The sequence below is a fragment of the Chelonoidis abingdonii genome, chromosome 1 (genome assembly GCF_003597395.2).
Source record: "Chelonoidis abingdonii isolate Lonesome George chromosome 1, CheloAbing_2.0, whole genome shotgun sequence".
Taxonomy (NCBI): domain Eukaryota; kingdom Metazoa; phylum Chordata; order Testudines; family Testudinidae; genus Chelonoidis; species Chelonoidis abingdonii.
In genome coordinates this window covers 312,573,543-312,598,218 of record NC_133769.1, presented here as the reverse complement: position 1 = coordinate 312,598,218, position 24,676 = coordinate 312,573,543, and the positions used below count along the sequence as shown (strand labels likewise).

Genomic DNA, 24,676 nt, shown 5'->3' with positions numbered 1-24,676 from the left:
AGCCCTTTTTTACAGACCCTGAGGTCCTTAGGAGGACCAGCAGATCACAGGTAGTCCACTGAAGCAGAATACCTCTTTGATTCTGCAGGTTATGATGATGTACGCTAGCCAGGGGTCCTGAGGCTAATGGTCTCTGAAGGCCTGTATAAAAGAAGTCTAAGTCCTGTGAAGTTCTGCAGATCCACACGATCAGGGGTCCTCTCTCCTGCAGAGCCTAAGAGTTGTGTAGGATCATCTCCCATTCTATTAATCAACAGGATAAACCGGGGAAGCTGGGAAGTGAAGAACACCATTATTCTTTTTCTTCCACTGGTTAGTCCCCAAGTCTTCGGGTTTATCTAGATTAGGAAAAGAGATCCAGGCTAGGTTGGAGTTAGCCAATATATGCAGGCCAATTAGGCTACTTGGGTTGCTGAAGAGCTTCACAAGATTTCTTGAGGTAAGGAGTAAGACGAGAAGCCTCACAGAGTAAAGAATTCTTTCCCTGCTCCCTCTGACCAATTTCCTGATGCTTTCCATGCATGGGGGAGTGGGACAGGGGTTCTTTACTCCAAGTGCCTCCTGCATGGGACCAGGGAAGGAGTAGGAAGTGGCTGACAGAATGAGGAAGGGCTTTTCACTCCATGGGACCTGCTATGTGGAGACACAGGACATCATCAGAGTGGACATAGAATCATAGGATTAGAAGGGACTGTAAGTGTCATCTAGTCTAACCTCCTTCAAAGATCCAGGATCTGTTGTGTCTAAACCAGTGGTGGGCAACCTGTGGCCCACAGGCCACACGCAGCCCGTGGGCCGCAGGTTGCCCACCACTGGTCTAAACAAGTGGTTCTCAAAGCCGCTCTGCTGCTTGTTCAGAGAAAGCCCCTGGCAGGCCGGGCCAGTTTGTTCACTGGCTGCGTCCACAGGTTCAGCAGATCGCGGCTCCCACTGGCCGCAGTTCACCGTTGCAGGCCAATGGGATCGGTGGGAAGTGGTGGTTAGCACATCCCTTGGCCTCCGCCACTTCCCGCAGCCTGGAATGGTGAACCTTGGCCAGTGGGAGCCACGATGGCCGAACCTACGGACGCAGCAGGTAAGCAAATCGGCCCAGTCTGCCAGGGGCTTTCCCTGAATAAGCGGCGGACCAGCTTTGAGAACCACTGGTCTAAACCATCCAAGACAAATGTCTATCCAGCTAAGTTCCTTCTAAGCTGCACAGCACAGGCGCCTCTCCCCTAGACCTGGCCCTGCCAGAGCTGCCGTGCCTGGGGAGAGAAGTCCCGGCCCTGGCGCCACCAGAGCTGCTGCAGCTGGGGAGAGGCGCCTCACTCCCGGCCATAGCCTTCACCCCCTGCACCTCAATCCTCTGCCCTAGCCCTGAGCCCCCTACCACACGCCGAACCCCTCGGCCCCACTTCTGCCACACATCACCTCCATATTGGTACACATAACAAAATCATTCCGCACATGGATGTAAAAAATTGGAGGTAACATTGCTAACCAGCCTCCTTTTGAAAAACTCCAGAGAAGGAGCTTCCACAACCTCCCTGGGCAGTCTCATGACATTCTTTATGACACAGCATCCCCGGATGGGGCCAAGCAGCAGCAACAGGTGATGGGTATTTGGGATTGCTCCTTCATGTTGCCTCCAACCTTTCCATTCCCTCCCATTCTTTCCCCACACAGATCCAAGGTTTTTAAGGAAGATTTTGAAAATGAGCTGTTACTGTCTCTTTAATGGAATTTTTCCCCCTTTTTTAAAATTAATGGGCTTTGTACAGTGATAGAGTAGGAACACAGACACTGTCATATTTGATCAGACCAGATCTCTATCCAGTCCAGTATGCTGTTTCTAGCAGTGACCAGTGCCAGCCTTCACAGGAAGGAGGAAAAAATCCTGTAGCCAACATGAAATAACTTGCCCCCAGGGGAATGTTTCTTCCCAAGCCTCCTCAATTAGTGACCATCTTATGGCCTGAAAGTTGAGCGTTTATATCCCTTTAAAATTTATTTTTTTATCCTAGCTAATGTATTTGTGAAAGAAAATAAAGAAAATATAGATTTGTCACTTCTTTCCCTGTGAAGCAGATATGTAACATCCTGTAAACTAATTAAAGGACAGTTTATTCTAGTCAGTTGTTCAAGAGCAGTGTATTATTAAATCCTTTTTTGTATGCTTCAACACTAACTTTAACTTAAAATACTTAAAGGTTACTTAAACAATATTTGACAGGAAATGGAAAGTACAAGACAGCTACACAGAATGATAAGTTTGCTGTCCAGTTGCAGCACAGATGCTATTTGTACCATGGACATAACCTAACCATGTTTAACCACATCTTGTAAGCATTCTAAAGCCAACCACATATTCACATTACAAACTGCAATGCAGCCAGGTCTGGGGACAACCATGTTGTAAACAGGTCCTCTCTCTTTATTGTACCCATAGTGGATGGTTAAAATGCCCTAACAGAGTCAGTGTGAAACACTTTCACTAAATTACAAAAATTAATTAATATTTTATTGATTGCAGCTATCTCTGGCAAATAAAGTAGCTCTTGCTATTAGAAAAACAACTCAGAAAATGTATAAGTCTGGCCCTGGTGCACAAACTATCTGTAAGTATCATTTTTAGTACTATAATCAGTATGACAGAGTATCTTCTCTGGCACAAGGCAGTGTGTGGGACTGAGGCCAAGGTTGCAAGTAATAATCTGTTTCCTTTTCTTTCTCCTACAGATTTAGCTCCTGGAGGTTCAGATGACTGGGCTTATGATCTTGGCATTAAGTATTCTTTTACCTTTGAACTTCGGGACAGAGGAACACATGGATTTTTGCTTCCTACAAATCTAATTAAACCCACTTGTATTGAAGCACTTAGTGGTATCAAAACAATAGCTTTACATGTTATCAACAATATTTAATGTGCTATATTTTAATTTGTCATTTCATTGCTTTAACTGGTAATTTAGGTGACCTGATGGGCAGTGTCGTTCATTCAAGTGTGTTTTTTTTTAGTTCACTCAAATAAAAGGAATTACTTACTGCTTTATTGTAATTATTATTTATTTAGGGGCAACAGGTTGGTGTTTCATTTACTACCTTTCACCTTGACATATATTAAATTGCTTCACAATTTGGCTTAAATGTAGCCATCTACAGAATGAGAAGGGTAGTGACAGATAAACTACAACTGTGCAAATGCAACCTCCCAAGCCCAATAATATTCAAAAAAATACATGTTGTCTGTTTTAGTACCCCTTTAGCGTTTGCTTTTGGAGAACGTTTGAATAATCCAGTTCACTCACACCAACAATGGTGAAAAGCAACTTTTAAAACAAATTGTAATATTTGTACCTGAAGTGCTTGCGTAACCCACTGATGAACATGTTACAGGTACCTCCCTGTGCCAGATCCACAGAGGGTATGAATATCTTACAACCCCAGCTACAGAGCCATGGCTCTGTAGCCATGATGTAGCCACTTACGTTTTTAGCACTAGAAGTCCCTGGTTTAATCCCTCATGTTCCAGCCAGGATAGTGCCTTGCCATGGAAGTGGGAAAAACACTATATGACTGAGCTAACTTCTCACTATTATGCAACACAGCTTAAATGTCCAATATTCCCAATCAGTCCAGCATCTGAACACACTGAAGAGATATGCCTACGGAAAGTCCAGTTGAAAAGGGGAACTGGCAGGGTGCAGTCAGACATACCGATTGGACACCAAAAGTCTGGTTACTGTGGGGCGGGAGAGGTACCGTGTGATTAACCCTCGCCAGTCCCTGCTTAGCCAGGGCTGCCTCATACCTACAGGCAGGCACCTTGTCAGGCTGCAGCAGCTCCTGTCCCAGCCTTGGCACAAAGGGCACCCAGCTGGTGGGGGAGAGAGGTGGAGATGATACAGTGAGCGATGGGGAGAAGGGAGACAAAGAAGTGAGTGAGGAGGGTGAGGCTTTAACGAGAAGAGACAGCAGAGGCGCAAAGCCTGGGAGAACAGCTGGCAGAACCTCCAGGGAAAAGGCAGAGCGGGGTGGACCCTTGGGAGGAAGAGGCAGGTCATGGTGAGGCCTTGGAGGCCCCCTTAACAGCAATTACAAAGATGGCAACCCTGCTGCTCTTCCCCGACCAGGCCCCGACCCTTTTCCTTCCCTGACTAGGCCCCTCCCTTCTGTTATTTCAGGTCCCGCCCCCTTCTCGTCCCCTGACCCGGCCCCTTCCCTTTCTTTTTCCCTGACTAGGCCCCACCCTCCCCCATTTCAGGCCCGACGTCTCGTTGCCCTGCGCGGCCGGAAGTTGCGCTACTACGCACGATCATGGCGGCAAGGCGGTTTCCGGTGAGCCAAGGCTCCTCCTCCCGACGGCGGCAGCGGCGGCGGCGCTGGGGCCGGCCGGTTGGTTGCGCTGCTTTCCCGGCAGCCCCTGTGCTTGGGCAGCGCCGTTCGGTGGCCGGAGCGGGCCGCGCTCCTTGTCTTCCTCCCCGTGTGGCTCCGCGCTCAGGCCCGGGAGGACGGACTCCCCCCTCGCCCCCTCCCACCCTCTCCGCCCCGGGCGGCGGCGGAGGAGGCGGCGGGGACCGGGCAGGCAGCGGAAGGAGCAGGTGAGTGTGGCGCCTCTGCGGGGAAACCGGGCCTGGGCGGCGGGGGGAGGGGCGGAGCAGGGCGGGGCTCCCCCCGGGGCAGGGCCTTCTGCCACCGCCGCGAGGAGCAGGCCGGCGGGGCGGGAGGGGTTCGGTGCTGGCCGAGCCTCCCCACCCGCGCTGCCATCCTGCTCCCCGTGGCCAGGGCAGAGCGGCTGCGGGGCCGGGGATCATGGTTGGGGCCGCCGGAGGAAGCGCTGGGCTGAGGAGCAGTGACTTGTGAGGGCAGCGGGGCCGAAGGGCGATGGCAGGTGACTCCCGGCTGGAAGGGAGTCGGAAAGTAGCTGGTCGGGGGTGCGGGTTGTACTCGGGGAGGGGGGGGATCGTGACGCAGGCGGGAGCGGATCGGCCCCAGGCTGTGGGGGCGTCTCTGCCCAGGCGCTGAGATGCATACGAGGTGTGTGGGGGTGATTTGTGAGGAGAAGCAGGAGGAGAACTGTGGGTCAGACGAGGCACCGATCAGCCAGCGAGTCTGCTGCACTCGATCAGCCAGCTAGACCTGCCATCCTACCATGATTACCCTTTTCTGTGGCCGATGGTTTACAGACGGAAACCTTGTTGTGGGCTTCTCATTGCCTCTCAGACTCGTGATCTTTGTCCTTTATGGGCTTCAGGGTACTGGAGTCCCCGTCACCTCTGCTGATAGTACTGAAATGTAATCAGCCTTTTTAGCTGAATTTGGGACTTATCAGCCCTTGTAGCATAAATCCTGAACTGTGATGCTTTTGCCGTTTCTTTAAAGACTTTTGTCGTTGATGCCCATGCAGAACTTGTAGTTTAGGCCAGTGATTTTTAAACTTTTTTCCTTGTGACCCAGTTGAAGAAAATTGTTGAAGCCTGTGACCAAACATAAGTGTGTCTTTTCACTAGAGTTTTCATAAAACCATAATATTGCAATATATTCCAGCTTAACCTACTTTACATAACTAAACACTGGGAGTGTGGAAGTGTCTCAGGGTAGGGCAGAGAACGGTGTGTGGGGGTGAGGGTTCTAGGGTGGAGCTGGGGATGAGTGGTTCAGGAGGCAGGAGGGTACTCAGAGCTAGGGCAGAGGGTTGGGATGTTGGGGGAGTGAAGGCTCTGGGGTGGGGCCAGGGATAAGGAGTTTGGGTGCAGGCAGGCTGCCCCAGATCTGGGGCCAGAGGACTCCTCGCAGCCCTCTCCCCACCCGCAGCAGCTAGCTCTGGGCGAGGGGCCACTCACTCTCTCCCTGCTGGTAGACAGAACGGAGCTCTGGGGCTGGGAGAAAGGCCCGCCGCAGCCCTGCAAGCCCCAACTTGCTCCTCTCCCCAGTTCCTGCCACCCCCTACCTCTCTCCTGCTGCATGGCAATGATCTTTATAATTTTAATCAGCAAGGCGACGCAGTGCCTGACATTCCGTGACCCAGTACTGGGTCGTGACCCATACTTAGAAAAACACTGGTGTATGCTGATGACCCAGATCCTCAAAGGCATTTAGGTACCTAATTCCCATTGAAATCAACAGGAGTCGGGTGCTTACATATCTTTGAGGATATGAACCTATGTGACTAGTATTATAGATTCCTCATTTTGTCCCCAGCATCACACCTAGGGATCGCTACTGGATCCTTGCTAGACCATTGCTTTTTTAGATCGGACTGCTTCAGGACCTTTTGAAGTCTAGATTCTACTCTACAGTAGATTGTGTGCTACTGAATGGGACCTGATGGGAACTGTCTGGTTGCATTTAGAGACAAAGGTCTTGTCTTCACTACATGGCTAAGTCGACCTAAGATATTATGCTAGTAGCTGGAGTTGATGTAGCTTAGGTCAGTTTACCATGGTGTCTACTGAACTGCATTGACAGGAGAGACTCTGGTCGATTTACCTTCATCTTCTTAGGGAGCTGGAATAATGGGGTTGACCATTGATTTAGCAGGTTTTCACTAAATTGATCCCAGCAGCATCGATCTCCCCGTAGTGAAGACCAAGCCTTAGTCTGGTAAAAGTTGTTTTGGGAAGTGGCTCCCTACATTTTCAGACAAAATGTGAAATACCATGCCTATACTCTTTTGTTTTTGTTTTTTTTGTTTACCTTTTTCTGTAATCCTACGGACTGGATTGTTGCATTTTACCAATAGCTGGCTAACCCCAATTCACAAATGTAAACACATTGTTAACAATTACTTACCGTTACTAGTTTATATATTTAAGATGATAAAGGAATGCTTTGTGTTAAATAAGAGGTGTAGTTAACTTAAATATGAAGACATGTTCATAGCAGAGGATTGTAAAAACCGAACTCTGAGTAATTATTTGCTGAATGCCAGACACAAGTTTTGATTTCCAACTTGAAGACTAGTAATTTGGTTTTACTTTTATGTTGACATTACAGTTTTTGTATGTTATGCGTCTGAAAATTGGCCATTTGAATATTAATATATAACATTTAACCTTTTTTTAGCACTCTAATGTGTGGCAAAATGTCATTTATCTCTTAATGACATTAGTTTGCTATATCCCAGAATATTGTAGCATAATCAGTGTACAGTTAAATTTTCAATTTTAAAAAAGACATGTTTTCTAATGGGACACAATTTATAGCAGCGGTTCTCAAACTGTGGGTTGGGATCCCAAAGTGGGTCACAACCCTATTTTCATGAGGTTGCCAGATCTGGCTTAGACTTGCTGGGGGCCAGGGGCCAGGGCCCAGGCCCAAGCCCAAGCCCAAACTTGAGAGTGTCAGCCCTGGGTGGTGGATGTGAGGTTACAGGCCCCCTGCCTGAGGCTGAAGCCCTTGCACTTCAGCTTTGCAGTGGGGCTTGGGCTTTGGCTTTGCCCCCTGCCCTGCCCCCTGAGTGATGGGGCTTGGGTAGTCTCAGGCTTCGGTCCCCCCTCCTGTGGTCTTGTAATAATTTTTATTGTCAGAAGGAGGTCCTGGTGCAATGAAGTTTGAGAACGCCTGATTTGTAGCATTTTAAAGATTGACACTATTCAACATGGCAGATAACTTGTATATTCAAGCAATACACATAAATTGCCTGTTAGTTCCACCTTGTATTAAGGCTAAACACTTAACATACTTTTTATCATTTATTCTTTTAGTTTTTGCATATCACTTAGACAGTGAAAATAAGTCTACTCAGTTTCCATTTATTCTCAATTGCTAGCTTGTCTGCTGAAGCAGGTTGTTGTTATTGCAAGGGAAAGTGTTTGATATTTCTCCTTTAAAAAAAAAAATCAGTGATAAATTAACATTTCCTGTGAACATTCGTGTTACCTTTAGATTTTGTGAAATCGTATTTTTTACAAAATCTTAATGTTGGACTACTTTTGAAATATAGATATGTCATTACTATTAATTTAAATGTACATTCTATTCTATCCTGAATCATAGCTTTGTGTCATAGTACAGCAACTGCTGTTACTTAAGTAAACCCAATGGGTGTAGTCTCCTTCAAGAGTGTAATAAAAAAAACAATAACTGAAAAAAAAAATTGATTTTTATTTAAATTGAATTTTTTATTTATTTAAATACCATCTTATTTTAAAAAAACCCAGTAAAATTAAATGTGAAATTATGTCAACTTTTATTAAGGCCTACATTTATTATAATCTATTAAAATAATTTAAATATTAAGCAGTTCATGTTTGCTATAGAAGTCTTAAAGCAGGGCTTTGGAGCTGTGCTTCGGCTCTGCTCCAGCTCCAGGCAAAAATCTGCAGCTCCACTGCTCTGGAGCTGCTCCACGCTGCAGCTCTGGGCTCTGCTCCAAAGCCTTGTCTTAAAGAAAGTCAAACCACTGAACTGGTGGAAATCACTGACTAAGCACCTGGAACCAGAGTTTGTTGACGTACTAGACCAGCTTTTGACAGCAGTTGTCTCCTCTGTAGGTGTAGAGAGAATGTTTTCTTCATTTTAGTTTATTCAACTAGTTCAGTTCAATGACTATCTTGAACGACATCATGACCAGAAACAATCAGTTCAGTTCACTAACTACAGATACTTGCTTTGTTTAATAAATCAGTTCTAAATGCAAAGCATGTTTTGATAAACTTTTTTCTTACATACTCAGTACCTGTAAGATAATTTATTAAACTAATAAAAAAAAATTAAAATGCTCTTTCTGCATTTAATTGAATTTGTTTTCATCCAAATAGTTTGACACAATTCATAAGTAAAAAAAAAAAAAAAAAATCATCCAGTAAACAAGAAGTGCATTATTCACCATTTTCTAACGTCATAAAAAGGTAAAAAATAAGATTCCAAGTAAACGTAAGTTAAACTATATACAGTAAAAGCTGTGTTATCTGGCATTTTTCCAGCTGGAAAGCTCTCGAAACTGGCATTTTGGGAGGGGTGCAGGGCAGTATCTCTGGGAGGGAGTTTGAGTGCAGGAGTGGGCTCGGGGCAGAGGTTTGGGACGGGGGGAATTTTGGGGTGTGGATCTGGGTGGTGCTCACCTTGGGTCCCTCCCTGCAAGTGGTGACATGTCCCTCCTATCGCCGCCTCCACCCTGAGCTCCAGCTCCGCAGCTTCCATTGGTTGGGCACTGTGGCCAAGGGGAGCTGTGGGAGCGGCTCCTGCAGGCAGAGGCAGCATGCAGAGACGCCTGGCCACACCTCAGCCTAGGAACAACAGGGACATGTTGCTGCTTGTGAGGAGCTGCTCTAGGTGAGCACCGCCTGGATCTGGCGCCCCAAGCTCCGTCCTGTGCCCTGACCTCCTATTCTGAACCCCCTCCTGCATCCAAACTCCCTCTCTTAGTTAACCAGAATTTTTGACTTACCAGCACCCCACAGGCCCTTAACATGCCGGATAACAAAACTTTTATTGTAACAGCTTAAATAAGTGTGTATCGATATAGTGTATCCTTCTGGAAGCACAAATTTTGTGTAAAGGCTGTGTTTACTCTGAAATCAACATATTTTAATGGTTACTAGCTAATGAGACTCAACCTTTCTTTAGGAAAATAATTAAAGTAGAAATGCAAAACAGCATTAAAATTGATTATTTAAATTAGAGTCTCCTGTTTTTTGATTTAAATCATTTCACATGTTAAACATTAGCATTAACAGAAGTGTCAAGGAAAATATTACTCAAACATCTTTCTTTGTATTGTGCTGGTACCTGGGAGCCACAGTCATGGATCAGGACCTCAAACATACAGAACAAAAAGACAGTCCTTGCTTCAGAGAGCATACACTCTAACTATAAGAAAGAGACAACAAATGGATACAGATGCAAATGAATTAACATGTACTCCCTCAACAATGCAATATAGTAATACAATGAATTCTGGTCACTAAATGTTATCTGTCATGCATTTGAAAAAGCTTCATTAATAAGCCACCTTTTGTACTGCAGAGAATAAGGTATAATAGTGTTGATAGTGTTTTCTTATTTTTTTTATAGTGCCGCCTTTGGATATTATATACATGTATGTGGGCAGGAAGCAATATATTATTGTTAGTTTAACTAATACAGTTAATCCTGTAAATTGATTAAGTATTATAAAATTGATTTCCCTGTCCCATATTCATTATTATTTTTCTGTGATATTCATTAATAGTGGTAAGATGTCTTGGAAGTTGCAAACTTCTATATATTCCTAAATGTATTTAGTTACTGAGTTATGTCACTGAAATAAATAATTAACAATTATTCCTTCTAATTAATTTAAAAAAGATATTTCCCAATTTTGTACATTTAATGTATTTATTGACTGAGTTGGTAACTGTTGAGTGCTTATGGCTCTATCCTAACTGGGGCTCAATCAGGTTAAAAGTTGAAAGAGGAGACACAGAAGCAGACCGGATGGGATTAAGAGTCTGAACTGCATTGGTAATGACTGTAGGACTGATTTTTTTTGGACTGTAGTCAAGCAAGTGTAAGAGCACTTCTTCGAGAAACCTAGGAAGAATTAAAGTAATTTGCTGAATTTTATGGGGACATTACATTTCAATTGCTCTTGGCTATCTGTTAAATTGTTGGCCGAGAGAGTCAGAAATAAAACTTCCCCCTTAAATTTTAGAATCCTTCCCTCCCTCTGCCTACATAAGAATGCATATGGAGGAAGGCAAAATGAATGTTACCACTCTTGCCAAAACATAGTCAAAAAACAGTTTTCCTCACTACTTGCATGTAAAATATCAACTGTATTTTATGCTTTTAATTTCCGTGGTTGTTGAAGAATAGAAAAATAGTGATTGTGCATTCAAATAAATGCATTCTACTTAATTTCATAAATGTGTGTTCCAGTGTACTTAGTTCTCAGATATACTTGCCTCTGTCTAGATAACCATTCCTGGGCCCTGATCCTGCAACTGACTTCAGATGTGTGGATCCCCATGAAAGTCAGTGGGCCTTTACTGTAGGTTCAAGTGTCTGATCATGCAGATCTGATTACAGAGGATTGAGACTCTTATGTGCAATTTGATGATCCTTGAAAGCAACATGCTGTGCGCTCATAGCATGCTGTTTCACTTGGAATGGTTTGTCTCACCAATTTTTTTTTCCGGTTAGCAAAGTACATGTTTCTCATTGACAGCTGGATATCTGCCAACATTTAAAAATGGAATCAATCTTATCTTATCTAAACACATGCATACAAAACTCAATTAAAAAAAAAAAAAACTAGGTGAAGTGTGAAAACACTTTTTCCATGTTCAGAAAACTCAAATGGCTGAATGGAATTTAACTAAAAATTCTTTTTGGTTCAAAAGATGTGAAGAAATTACAGTCCAAAGTGTAATTTTTGTGTGAAGGTTACTCATAAGTACACTGTTGCTGTCACAATACTATAAAAGATCTATCCTTTTAAAATTGACAATCATCTTAACTTTTCTGTGGCAGTGAATTCCAAAAGTCTGCTAGCTGAGCGAAGAGTAATTTAAAAATAACCAGTTCTGTTTGTTGCCTTTGTTTTTTATGAAAATAAAGGTGCATTCTTGTTAAAGCCAAGATGAATGGGAACTCTTTATCAGTGTGTTCCTATTCCATATATCATATGCTTCTACTATATTCCTGTGACTCTCTTCCTTTTTGTGCTACATAATCCCATTTTACTCACCTTTCATATGTTGACCCTCTCCCCTTCCCATGCTGTCTTTAGTACTGTTCTTCTAAATTTTTCTGTTTCAGATGTCTCTTTTAATATGAATCCTGTGAAAGTGAATGCAGTATTTGATGTGTGGTCTTACTATTAATATATACAATGCCTTTTTAATATATGTTATATTTTGTCGTCTCCCCTCGCCCCTCCCAAATCCAAAGATCTAATTGCATGGTACCTTAAATTAGAGTGAACGAAACACTGGATAAACTGTAGGGAACAACCTTGAACTGGAAGGAAGCTCGACTAGTCTAGACTTGATGTTTCACTCTCTAACTTCGACTGTTTATCTTTAGACTTTTTAACCATTGCTGCACATTGAGCTATCCACAATGACTCCTAATTATTTTTCTCAGAAGACTGGGCTAATTTGAACTCATAGTCTATACACAAATTGAAATAATTTCTCCCGTTGTGCATTACATTGCATTTATTTACATTTCATTTACTGTTGTATTGCTCAGTCTTCTAGCTTCAATAGAACTTTCTGGAGTTCCTCAATATTCTCCACAGTTTTTACTAACCTAGATAACTTCTTGTTACTGGCAAGATATACTATTTTGCTGTCTTACTTCACCCTTCAGATCATTAATAAATGTTAACCATTGTTTCTAATCTCTGGTACATCCTACAACTAACTTCTCTCACGGCATGTAACAACGTTGCACATACAATAAAAATGTGGTAATGTGAACATTGATTATCTGAAAGAATGTTATGTCCCAAGCAAAGATTTGGATAAATAGCCAGGGGACTGGGAAAGCCTCTTGTAGAACCCTAAGCTGTCTCCTGCAGTTTATAGAAGGGTTAAAGAGCTTAAGGACTTCAGTGTATAGTTTTCTACAGAGAGAACATTGTGGTAAAGTCAAAGCTCAGGGGAAGACCCAGCACTCAGGTAACCATGAGATTCAGATAACGAAGTCTCAGTGTAGTGAAGACATTGAAAGACGTTATCAAAGGTGCCAGATCTAAAATGTAGGTTACATCAGTAGTATTTTTTTTTTATGTAATGAATTTTTCTTAAAACTGGCTGTGAATTGTTTTCACACAACTGGCTTTCCCAAACTGATTTTTTCTGTATAAATTGATATCACTTAAACAAATGGAGAATCTTTTTGGACTCAGTTCTCCTTCCTTTGTAGCCTGTTTCTCCTGTCTCATATCCTCCTCTCCCCTTATAGCTTCCCTCCTTGCTCTCAGGTAAAACAGATTATGGCTAGGAAGATTTGTCAAGCGTAAGGTGTATCTGTTTGCATAATGTATTGAGTTCTTTTAGTAATTACAAGGATTTCAGAAGTACATGAGCATTCTTTCTTTAAAGCACAGCAGTTGCAAACAGCCATACAATTACTAGCCATGCTCATTGTGCATGCTGGGTTAAGTAGGGGATGGGAGAGGAGAGGAGAGGAGAGGATGGCTGCCAGTAAGCCCTTATAAACAGTGAAGGGAGAAATGGAAATTCCTTAGAAACATAAGTTGCCAAACTCTGAGCCCTCTTTACCAGTCAAACCCCATCTCTGGAAAGAGTGGTTAAATACCATTCAAAGTGCTCTTTACATTTGAAATCACTGATGTAATCCTCGAAACACATGTGCCCAAAGAAAGCAGCTGTTCTGTATGTTTGCTGCCTGAATGAGCAGAACAGCATCTGTTCTCTCAAAGGGGGATGTTGGGGAATCCAAAGCAGGTCCATAAAATAAAATTAAAAGCTCCCATTGTTGGTGTTCAGTTGACTAGTTTATACCAATTTTATTAGTAATCAAAGGCATCTCTTTAGTCAGGTACATTCTATTTATTTATGATTCTCCTGTTCCTTTATTCGTCACTTCTTCTGTAATTTATAGCATAATATATTCTTTTTACTTGTGAATTCAGTGACAATAGCTCCAAACTAAAGGATTTTACAGTTTTGCTTTTTTTTTTGGTTGAAGTAGTACAAAATGTCAAAAATTAGAAGGAAAGTCACAGTGGAAAATACCAAGACCATATCCGATAGCACATCCCGAAGACCCAGTGTGTTTGAAAGGCTTGGACCCAGCACTGGAAGTACTGCAGAGGTGAGTTGTAAAAGTGTTCTTCTCTTCCTTCCCACCCCAACAACTTCTCTTCCAGGACATAAGTAGTGGGGTAGAGTTGTTCATGAGTACAGAATATTCAGTCATTAGTGATGTAAGTAAAGGTAAAGAGAACACATTCGCACATAGATGTTCAAGATATTAATCTTTAGATTTTCAAATTACTTGTGTTCCAGCTTCTGGTGAGGAGCAGTAACAATGTACATTTACTAATATTTTTATAAACCTAAACTTTTTTATCTGGCAGACTTAATGCTCATTGTTGGTTTTTAATGAAGTAAATTACTGGTGGATGGAAATCTCAGATAAAAGGGAGTAAATGTGGACTCATTTGTTTGTTCTGCCACACTCTCACACCAATGGTATTCCCAGAAATGAGTGTGAAATTCACCTAGTAATGTCTGTCTCTTAGACACAGTGCCGTAACTGGCTGAAGACTGGCAACTGCCTCTATGGGAACACATGTAGATTCGTACATGGCCCTTCACCACGAGGTAAAGGCTATAGCAGCAGTTATAGAAGGTAAATCAAGAACTCACTTTGAATTGTTCACATGCTATAGGAAAATAGCTTTTTCACGTATGTCTTCTGTAAAAATTTTAAATGCTGTGGTGTGCCTAATGGTATGTTTTATCAATAACCTTATTGGATTGTGAAGCTGCTGAAAACACATAACTTGGCAAGATGCAGTGGGTTTTCCCTGGATTTTCTTGTGTGTGTAACTTTAAAAAATAATAAAATGCCCGGGATGCAGATTAACTTCTTTTGCATGATAGTGTTTTAGCCTGCCTTGAAATGGGACATGCAAGTACTTTAATAAATGGATTTTTGTGTAGTGTGTCACTGCAACTTCTGTCTGCCTCTGTCCTCTACTAGAATGCTGTTTTGCAACAGTTTAAGGCAGTACTCTCAAAATCACAGCCCATATCCTTTTGCCTTCACCAGTAACAGTATTTTTGTTGGTGTGTGAGGTGGCCGTTCTTTTTCTCCAGTTTTGAAGACACGCTAGAACAGTGGCTCTCAACCTTTCCAGACTACTGTGCCCTTTCAGGAATCTAATTTGTCTCATGTACCTCCCAAGTTTCACCTCATTCAAAAACTACTGAGCTTACAAAATCAGACAAAAAAATACGAAAGTGTCACAGCCCACTATTACTGAAAAATTGCTTGCTTGCTTACTTTTTACCATATAATTACATATAAAATAAATCAATTGGAATGTAAATCTAGTACTTACATTTCAGTGTATAGTGTATGAGAGCAGTATAAACAAGTCATTATCTGTATGAAATTTTAGTTTGTACTGACTTCACTAGTGCTTTTTATGTAGCCTGTTGTAAAACTCGGCAAATATCTAGATGAGTTGATGTACCCTCTGAAAGACCTCTGTATCCCCCCCACCCCTCCATGGGTACACATACCCCTGGTTGAGAACCACTGTGCTAGGATAGGAAAATGTGATACAGACAAATGTCCAGCAGAGAGATTAAAAAAATGTGCCTTTGTTAAGTAAAATCAATGCAATTTATAATGTCTTATTATATACCCAGTGCTATCTTTCAAAAAGTGCACTGTGTACTAGCATGAGTCTGTATCATTCTTTCTGAAGGGAAAAATATGATTTAATAATTTTCTCTTCAGCACCTTTCATACAAAGATCTCAAAGATGTTACAAACAATAATGCTTCACAACGCCCCTTTGAGGAAGAAACTAGCCTCACTTTATAGATGGGTAAACTGAGACACAAAAGTTAAGTGACTTGTTGAAGGTCAAACAGGATGTCTGGCATGGATATTATGGTTCTATTCCTGGCTCTGTTTCCTATTTCTGTGCCTTAATCTTAAGACCATCTTAACTTTCATTGTTTGTTTGTTTTATAAAACTGTAGCAACTGGGATATAAAATACAGGTATATTTAACCTTTTTTCTCAGTATGCAAGGGAACTTACTGTAATGTTACGTGCTGAGTGCTCCACAGAGCAAAGGAAGAGAGGTGCTTTACATGTAAATGATTCTAAACTTACCTTTATGTGCTGAATGTCACTTTTCCTTGCTACAGTATTTGGAGTATTGAGTGTATAGCCCTTCTTGCTCTCACGCTCTCTCTCTCTTTTTTTTTTTTTAAAGCTGTTTACTTTTAATGGCTAGGATTTTTTTTGTTTTTAATTTTTTGCTTCATATGAAGGCATGAATTTATTAGTGGTATTCAGGAATAATGCTGGTTTACATCTTTATTTATATTAACTTTTTTCTCCTATAAGTTATATGAAAGTCAAATTGCATAGCTTGCTGCTTACTGACTCAGAACTTCGTATAAGTGAGCAACCCAGAGCATTTGGAAGCTTGCTTTAACTCATCCATAGGTCTTAGCAAGACACAAAAGAGTCTGTTCCACACTAAAGAATGTTGGCATCTTCTGTACCATTTTGTATCAGGGAACATCTGTTCCAAGAACCTGTACAGTTATACTGGCTCCAAGTAAGTCTTGTAAGGGCTTCTGTCTGCACTATTTCAGCTCAGACATGCAGTGTTACAGTATCTGGGAAGCCTAGATGTTGTGGTTGTACTGGGTCAGTTGATCCTCTCAGTGTAGTCCCATGATTTCCTTGCAAGCAACTTTGGTAGCAGAAAACATTGCCACCTGTGCCTGCCCCTCCAATTCCAGGCGTGCCCAAAAGAAGCCACAGTGATGCTTAATATATCTGTCCTGACCATTACACCCTTCACAATTCAGGCCATCCTCCTACGGTAGGAAAACAAGACACTTCTTAGCTTCTTCAAACTTCAGAAATATTAACATAAAACTTTATTTGAACTTTAACATTCCCTGTTCTCTTCCCATGGGTCTTGGTCTGTTCATGAGAAACACAATATAAAATAGATCATCAGACAGACATATTGACACACACACTGCATTCCTCTTGAGAAAATTAAGAATTTAACACCACATTAATAAATTACTATATGTTCATTGCTGGGGGACAAGGATGGCATCACAGTAGACAGCTGCCTGAGCTCTATTTCTGAGACATTAGAGTTACTCCACAATCCCAAATTGAATCCTAATTCTTTATTTACCTGCTAATGGTACCTCAGTAACCAGTTGTTTGGCACTCCTTATGTACTACCTGATGTCTGGTACACCTTCCTGAGGGCGCATTTCATGAGTTGGGGCGTGAGGTACAAGGTGACTGGCTGGACTTCATTATTTTGCTTGGAGAGATGTCTTTTCTCTGTATCCTGGATTGTTACAGAGGAATCCAGGCACATAGTGCCATCAGCAGGTATAGGGAGATCTGGTTGCCTTCTGCGATATTATTGTCATAGAGTTGTTTGAAGGCACAGTCCACGCTCATCGCAAACTATGCACACTGTACAAAACCACTCAAAACAATTGTTGGAATAAAGCACTGATGAAACCAAATGCAGCATAAAGTTAACAGGTACAAGTATGTGTATGATGTATTGACAGGCACAACTAATGAGAGAGATGAACTGAAAACTGATGCAGTCTTAATTGTGGTCTTGTGAACCCTCAAGCATAATATGTGCAGATAGACTATACACTATATATAAATATACACTGTGAATGCCTGTGTGTAGTTTATATATAAAAAATCAAACTGCTTGCATTATTGGATACGTGCCAGAATGATGCCCAAAACAATTGGAAGGACTGTTGCGAGTGGACACATGCACTGGTTTACGCAGCTTGGTTTGCGTAGTATGAACATGTTGAACTGCTGCAGGAAGTAATGGTGCTAAAAGTGCTTAGCTGCAACGTGAAACCTTGATGTGGTGAAATTCTCTAGTGTAGACCCAGTTAAAATATGGACCATCTGTGTATCTTATGTAAAAGTCCCTGGAGAAAATACAGGCTTACTAAGGGGTACTTCGTTAGGAATTTCTGTTTAAAATTGTTACTGGAGGCAGCTGTAGAGTCCTTTGTATACTATAACATGTACACTTAAGTGTCCATAATGCAGGAATTTCTGTCTTAAGTTTTCTATATGTTACATAAGACCTTTTAAAGGAGCAAACATTATTTAAAAGAAACAAATTCCAGTGCACCAGATGAAACAGCTGCAGAAAATTTACTAGAATATTCCAGTCGGTTCTTGGGGATTTTTTTCTGTGCCCTAAACCAAAGTACCCAAATCAGCCAATGCCTCCTAAGCAACCACCTGCTAAGGAGTAAACCTATTTAACTTAGTTTCACCCAATTACTTATTTCTACTGTCTTTATGTTGTTTTATTATTTGCAGAGGGAAAGGGTTTACCTTTATTTCACCTCCGTGTTTATCTCCCAAAGCAATAAAATATGACAGCCACACAATGCTTTTTTCTGCTTCTAATTTCCTGATGGCCTTCCTCATCTTAAAGTGGTTTTGAATAATGCCTAAATAAATTGAGCTGTTGTTGGTTTCCAGCTTTTTCCAACTTAGAAATGTGTATTGAGAATGGTGGGTTTGATGGGTTTCTCCAGTTATCCTGGAACTAGAGGAGAAAGCCCTATGCATTCCAGTAGCATCAGATTCTTTCTGTTGGCTGGTACATGAGTTGCATTCTCACTAGGTTCTGTTGCTTTTCTGATTTGTCCACAGAGGGTATTATGAGAACAGTGCTTCAACCAGTGTTCTAGGGGCAATGTATGTCATCTTTAGATTATATATGTAATCTCTCTGCCATGTAAATGAAATTTGGTCAATTCCACAAGTCCTGCTCCTTCATGTAGCAAGTTTGGGATTTTTGATGGAACTGATTTTTAAATAAAATAGACACAAAGAACATTAAATAAATACCACTTTTTGTAATGCTGAAAGCTATTTGTGGAGGAAACAAGTAGCATATTGAGCATCTTTGAAGAAATATTGATACAGCTCAGAAGAACTTTTTTTAGAGGATTAAAATTACTTTTAAAAATGAGCTATAATTTACTTAAAACTATAAATTTAAAATATGGTGCAAGTATGAATGCTAGGAAGGTGACTTTTAGTTATATTTTTGTACAGAGTATTTTGTTGCTTAGTACTGCTGGGAAAGAGAGCAGATGGAAAAATCCGTTACTGTTGAACCTTTCATCTGACTTGAAAATGACGTGTGTACAATTTTACTGCACGTTAAATATATTTAAAAGCAGGAGGAGGATAAATAGGAGTCACTGTCCTTTTTTTATTGGATCTCTTTAAGATTGTACCTTATGGCCATGTTTAACATTTTAATGATGGAAAATATTGCAGAAGAGGAAATTGAAACATAAATAACAAGGCTTCAAACCAGCAATTTTTAAAAGTAGAAACAAATTTTATTTTTTTCTTAAATAGCTGCATGTACAGGAAATAGACCTATTCTATAATGGAGAAACAACCCAGCAAAAAATATAGAAATCTGTCATTCCTAATGACAGCACAAATCCCTCTAGGAAAAAACAAATGCCCTGAACAGTGGTTTTCAACCCCTTTTTCATTTGTGGATCCCTAAAAAATGTCAAATGGAGGTGTAGACCCATTTGGAAATTCAACCTGTGGTCCCCTACCTTAGACTGAAAACTGGCTGAACAGAAATCAGCTATAAATGTTGCATGAGCTTGGCATGGCATTTGATGCAGCGTGAGAAAAGATGCTAACCTGTGGACTTCTGGGGTATCAATAACACTTCTGGGTTTTGACCTGTCAGTGGGGTTAGTCATATAGTTTTGATTAATGAGAACAATGGAATACCTTTTCTGGGATCTGAAACTTTATTTTCATAATCGCCTTTTGCAGACCCCTTAGACATAGTCTGTGGGTCCCAAGGGGTCTGTAGACCACCAGTTGAAAACTGCTGTCCTGAAACAAATGGAAGTTTCATTATTTCAAATATCAGACAGGTTTCCTGGAGCTAGTAGTTCATCAGTATCTTCCAGTTTAGCTATAGCTACACTGATAAAGATATAAAGCTAATAACCTTATAGAACTATCTGAGATGAGAATCTGCAGGAGGAGTTAAGAGCCATTGCAGATACACACAGCTCAGTATTCAGCTAGGTTTATTTGGTGAGAACAATAGATGGCTTTTAATTTGAAAGGCCGTGCCTTATATTGATACAAGGTATTCCCTAAGAGGGGAAATAAGCTATACTGGCTTAAGGCACCTCTATACCATAGCACATTTGAACTAGGGGAGTTGTACTGCTATAACTATTTCAGTTTTTTTAAAAAAAAACATACATCTGATCAGGATAGTAATACCAAGACAATAATTGCAAGTAGACCTGGCCTTAGGGTGCAGAAGGTTGGAACCTGAATTCAGGTAGGATTCCTTTTATTTGGCAAAAAGGCCAACGCTATGGGTGAGTGGCAGTTTTGAATAATGTCTGCTCAAAGGCCTTATCTATGTTCAGAGTTGCACTTGTTCAACTTTAAATCTGTTTAAACAAAGATTTAGTTAAACAAGTGCAGAGCCCCGTGTGGATGCTCTTAATGTGTTCACAGAAGATTTTGCACTGAGTTTAAATAAAGGTGTGATTTGTCTTTTAAATCTAGTGCATCTTTGAATATATACAGGGCCAGAGATAACTGGAGGGTTTAGTGGGTCATGAGTGCGATAACAAGAGCTAGACAATAGTTGAGGAAAGGCAGACATAGTCAGCCTGGCTGGGATTTTGAATACAGTTGTGAAAGTGATGCTGCATCTGAGTCATAAGCTGCACTCTGCCCTGCGTATGTCAGTTTAATTGGACTAATAATACAATATTGTGCCAAGTCATTTTGTTTCCAGTGAGAAAATAACCCATTCCTGAAGTTCAGTCTGTCTTGACTGCTAGGAAGCTGTTACATGACCTTAATTTCCAAAAGCTGTTCAGTAACACCAAACCCATTAAGATTTCATTAGTTTTCCTCACTTTTCCTGGGTGGGGCTCTTAGACATCATGGTTGAATTACTTAAATCAAATTTTGTCAACAGATTTTTCTATAAAAATTAGTTACAAAAATCAGTAAAGGAAATTGAGTGTCCTTTTCCTTTAAAAGGAAGCAGCTACATCATATCTATTTCTGCCTTATACAGGTCACCAGAAAGGCCCACTGGGGATCTTCGGGAGAGAATGAAGAACAAGCGTCAGGACGTGGAGGCTGAGCCACAGAAAAGAAATACAGAGGAATCGTCCTCTCCCGTTAGGGTAAGAATGGAGTGCATGGAATATCCAGCCTCCCTCAGTAGCAGTAGGTTAGTGTGTCCTAGAAACATGGTCATTGTGAATTGTTTAATATTAAATAAGTAACATAATGTGTTATAAAATATTTAATATTTAGTTGCCTTACAGTATTTAATATTTTCCATCTGTATAGTGCTTTTTTGTCTTGAAAGTTACCTGAATTCTTTACAAAATACACAAGCTGAAATGCGTATTATAAAATTTTGACATTCATCTACCTACCTCTGGAGTGAAACTGGCAGCTATTTAACAATATAGCAGAACCTTTTGAAATTGTCAATAAAATGTACCAGCCCAAGCAAACACCTACTAGCTCATTTTTACTTTAAACACTGATATGTATAAAGCACCTACCCTTATTCACATTATAACACATCATTTACTTGTTACTCACCCCAACTCCATCTTGCTTATCCTAAAACACCCCCTTCATAAGCCCATGTAGTCACTACTCCATGTATTAATTCTCCTCCATTCTCCCATCATTCACTCTAGTTCATCAGTTTTTATCTCTGCAACAAATTCACCAATTCTTGTTCTCTGCCATCCCCCCCTCTCCAAACAGTTCTTTTCTCAGCAAAGTCTATTTCACCTTCTCCACTGACATTGCTGTTGAAGAGAGACAGAGTTGGTAGAGCTCCTCTGCAATTGAACGGCAGCTGCAACACTGATTTACTCTTTAAGTATTTAAAATTTTTTCACAACCGTAAGGGCTAAAACCTTTGTGTTTTTAAAGGAATGTTTTGAATTCTGCGAGCATTATTGGCATTGTTTCTCTTCTGGGTCTGTTCCAACTTGCTGCATGTAAGTGGAAATTTGAAAGACTGCTATAAAGGAATCAGCAGGAATTGCTGTCACTAAAGATACGTAATGGTTTCCATTCTAACCTCGTTTTCAGTTGCTGATAACTTGCTGAAATCTTCAGTGCTGTCAACTCTCTACACTAAAGTGATTTTATTTAAGTTTGAGAAAAAACGGTTCAGTTCTTGAGTACAAGGAGAGTGGGAAAAGTGTATTTTTCCCATGAATAAAAAGGTAGTATGATTTAGTTGCTGTGTGCAACCTTAATGTGCACTTAACTAGGCAGCCATAATGTTCTATTCTTGCTATTCCTGTAGTAACCAAAGAGAGACAAACAGAAAACCCAAGCTAATCTTTTAAGTATATCAAAAGCAGGACTCTTGCAAGAGAAGTTGTGGGTCTACTGAACTGCCAGTGAGTAAAGGGAGCAATTAAGGAAGATAAAGACTTTGCAGAGAAGCAAAACTGTTCCTCTGCATCAGTCTTCACCACAGGCGATGTTGGGGAGATAGCTGCTCCGGACGTACTCTCTTCAGGTATATTAAAGATGACGCAACTCACAGAATGAGTTGTCAAGAGGTGGTGCTGGAACAAATTGATAAAGGGCAATGGGTCACCAAGATCAGTCAGTAAACAACTAAGATTTCTCAAGGAAGAATGAAGTGATTTGAGTTGTTAACGAAAATATTCAGTCTTATTATAATAGCTACTATTCCAAAGGACTGGATGGTCGCACAATTGGGTTTCTTTTTTTTCCCTTCCCCTAAAGCTCTAGAGGTGAAGGTGAGACTCAGAAACAAGTAAACTTTATTTTGAAATAATTAAAGATAGTTACGAAACACTTTTTGGAACATGATATGATAGGGAAAATGAGCACAGCTCTTGTAAATTAAAATTGTTCTTCTTTACTCTACTAGAATTGAAACTTGTCCATAAAATAGCAGCTAAAGGAGAACTGATTGACATAAATTGGACTTGAGTAGCCTCTCTTGAAACAAAAGCTTTCTGAAAGAACTTAACTGTCAAGGTGTGATTAGAAACTGGCCAAGAGACAGAAGACGGAAAGAAAGAAATGGTCAGTTTTCCACAATGGGGTGCTCCAAAGAGATTCTGGAGAAAGGGTTGAACAATAAGAAGACAATTTGCAGAAGGAAAAAAAATATATTTAAATTAGTCAAAATTAGGGACAACTATGAGGAATTTCACAGGGACCTAAAAAGGAAACGGTTTTAGGTCAGTACAATGACAGATTTAATTCAATGTTAACAAATGCAAGGTAATGCACATGAAAGGGAGTAACTTAAAGCACTCATTCACATTACTGGCTTTAAAGTAATTGCAACCACTCAGGAAAAAGACCTGGGATTATTGTGGATAGCTCAATGAAAACATCGGTTCAATGTGCAGTAGAAGTCAAAACAGCAAACAAATGTTAAAGGTGTATAAGTAATGGAATAGAAAATAATTATTAAAATATGCCATGATGTAAATTAATAGTCCACTGTCATCTGAAACACTGTTTTATTCTGGTCACCCCATTTGAAAGAAGATATAATAGAAGATGATGATGTCTGGAAGGTGAACAATGAGGTGAGAATGGCACTGTTCGGAGAGGAGCCAAATAAGCGGGGATGTGATAAAGGTATATGATAATGAACGGTAAATAGAACGTAAATTAGGCACTCCTGTTTACACTTTCTCATACTAGAAGAACACTGAGTATTCCAATGAAACTAAAAGACAACAAATGTAAAAATAAGGAAATTTTCTTACAGTACATGTAACTAACCTGGGGAACTCATTGCCAGAAGACACAGTCCAAGAAGTTAGTGTGTTTCATAAACGGACTAGACAGTTGCATTAGACAGGAAAAAAACTTTTTTTAGAGGGGATATAAATCCTTATGCTGCAGCTAACCAATATCTGCCTGAAATTAGGAAGAAACTTCTCATATGGACTGGATATTCCATAATTGTCCATTCTGGGGATTCTTGCATCTTCCTTGGACATATCTATTTCCTGGCCACTTTCAGAGAAAGTATACTGGACTATGAAGGCAACTGCTCTTATCTGATATGGCTATCCTATGTTCCTAGGTATTTGTATGAAATTATTTTGTATGCAAGTGTAAGTAAGTGTATGCAAAATGTTTTACAAATAATGGGACAAGATTCCTGTGCTTACAATCTGATTTAGACAGGTATAATACTTAGAACAGCTCAAATGTGAGCATGAGCCAACAAATTCCAATTGGGGGCTTGATACTGGGAAATATCACAAAATAACTTACTGAGTGTGTTGATGGCTTGGTTGCACATACAGTAACTCCTCACTTAAAGTCGTCCTGGTTAACATTGTTTTGTTGTTATGATGCTGATCAATTGGGGAACCATGCTTGTTTAAAGTTGTGCAGTGCTTAGTTTGGCAGCCGTCTGCTTTGTCCACTGGTTTCAGGAAGAGCAGCCCGTTGCAGCTAGCTGGTGGGGGCTTGGAACCAGGGTGGACCGACAGCCCTTCTATCAGTTCCCTGCTCCCCTAAATTCCCTATGTAGCAGCTGCCCAGCAGGTTAGCAATTGCAGCTGTCCCTCTCCCCACTGCCATGTGCTGCTCCTGCACTCTGCCTTGGAGCTGCTCCCTGAGACTCCTGCTGCTTGTATGGGGAAGAGGGGAGGAAGAAGGGGGCTAATGTCAAGGTGTACCCCTCTCCCCTGCTCCTGCACCCTGCTTACCCCATCTTCCATAGAGCGGGGGAGGTGGGGGGCACATGACAGGGCTCAGGACTGAGGGAGCTTGCTGACAGCAGCTGTGGTCTCAGCAAGCTGATCTAATTAACAAGACAGTGTACTTAAAAGGGAAATGCACTTCTCTCTCTCTCTCTCTCTCTCACACACACTCACTCACACAC

At 41.1% G+C, this 24,676-nt stretch overlaps 2 protein-coding genes across 10 annotated transcripts in view; both read left to right on the top strand.

Annotated features, from left to right (window-relative positions):
* CPB2 (carboxypeptidase B2) overlaps positions 1-3,027 on the top strand; it is a 36,938-nt gene extending 33,911 nt beyond the window's left edge. Inside the window, exons 10-11 of the mRNA XM_032790646.2 lie at positions 2,516-2,600; positions 2,722-3,027. Of these exons, the coding sequence (XP_032646537.2) occupies positions 2,516-2,600; positions 2,722-2,906 (270 nt within the window). The 3' untranslated portion in view covers positions 2,907-3,027. The remainder of the gene's footprint in view (positions 1-2,515; positions 2,601-2,721) is intronic.
* Positions 3,028-4,327: 1,300 nt separating this feature from the next.
* Positions 4,328-24,676, top strand: part of ZC3H13 (zinc finger CCCH-type containing 13) — a 58,417-nt gene continuing 38,068 nt past the window's right edge. For 2 of the 9 annotated variants that reach the window (XM_032790618.2, XM_032790590.2), the window contains exons 1-4: positions 4,328-4,583; positions 13,630-13,755; positions 14,186-14,295; positions 20,822-20,933. In XM_032790618.2, the coding sequence (XP_032646509.1) occupies positions 13,639-13,755; positions 14,186-14,295; positions 20,822-20,933 (339 nt within the window). In that variant the 5' untranslated portion in view covers positions 4,328-4,583; positions 13,630-13,638. Of the gene's footprint in view, positions 4,584-4,857; positions 4,874-13,629; positions 13,756-14,185; positions 14,296-20,821; positions 20,934-24,676 lie in introns of those variants that run through there. The other 7 variants (XM_075061578.1, XM_032790599.2, XM_032790609.2 and 4 more) reach the window with 7 other exon arrangements.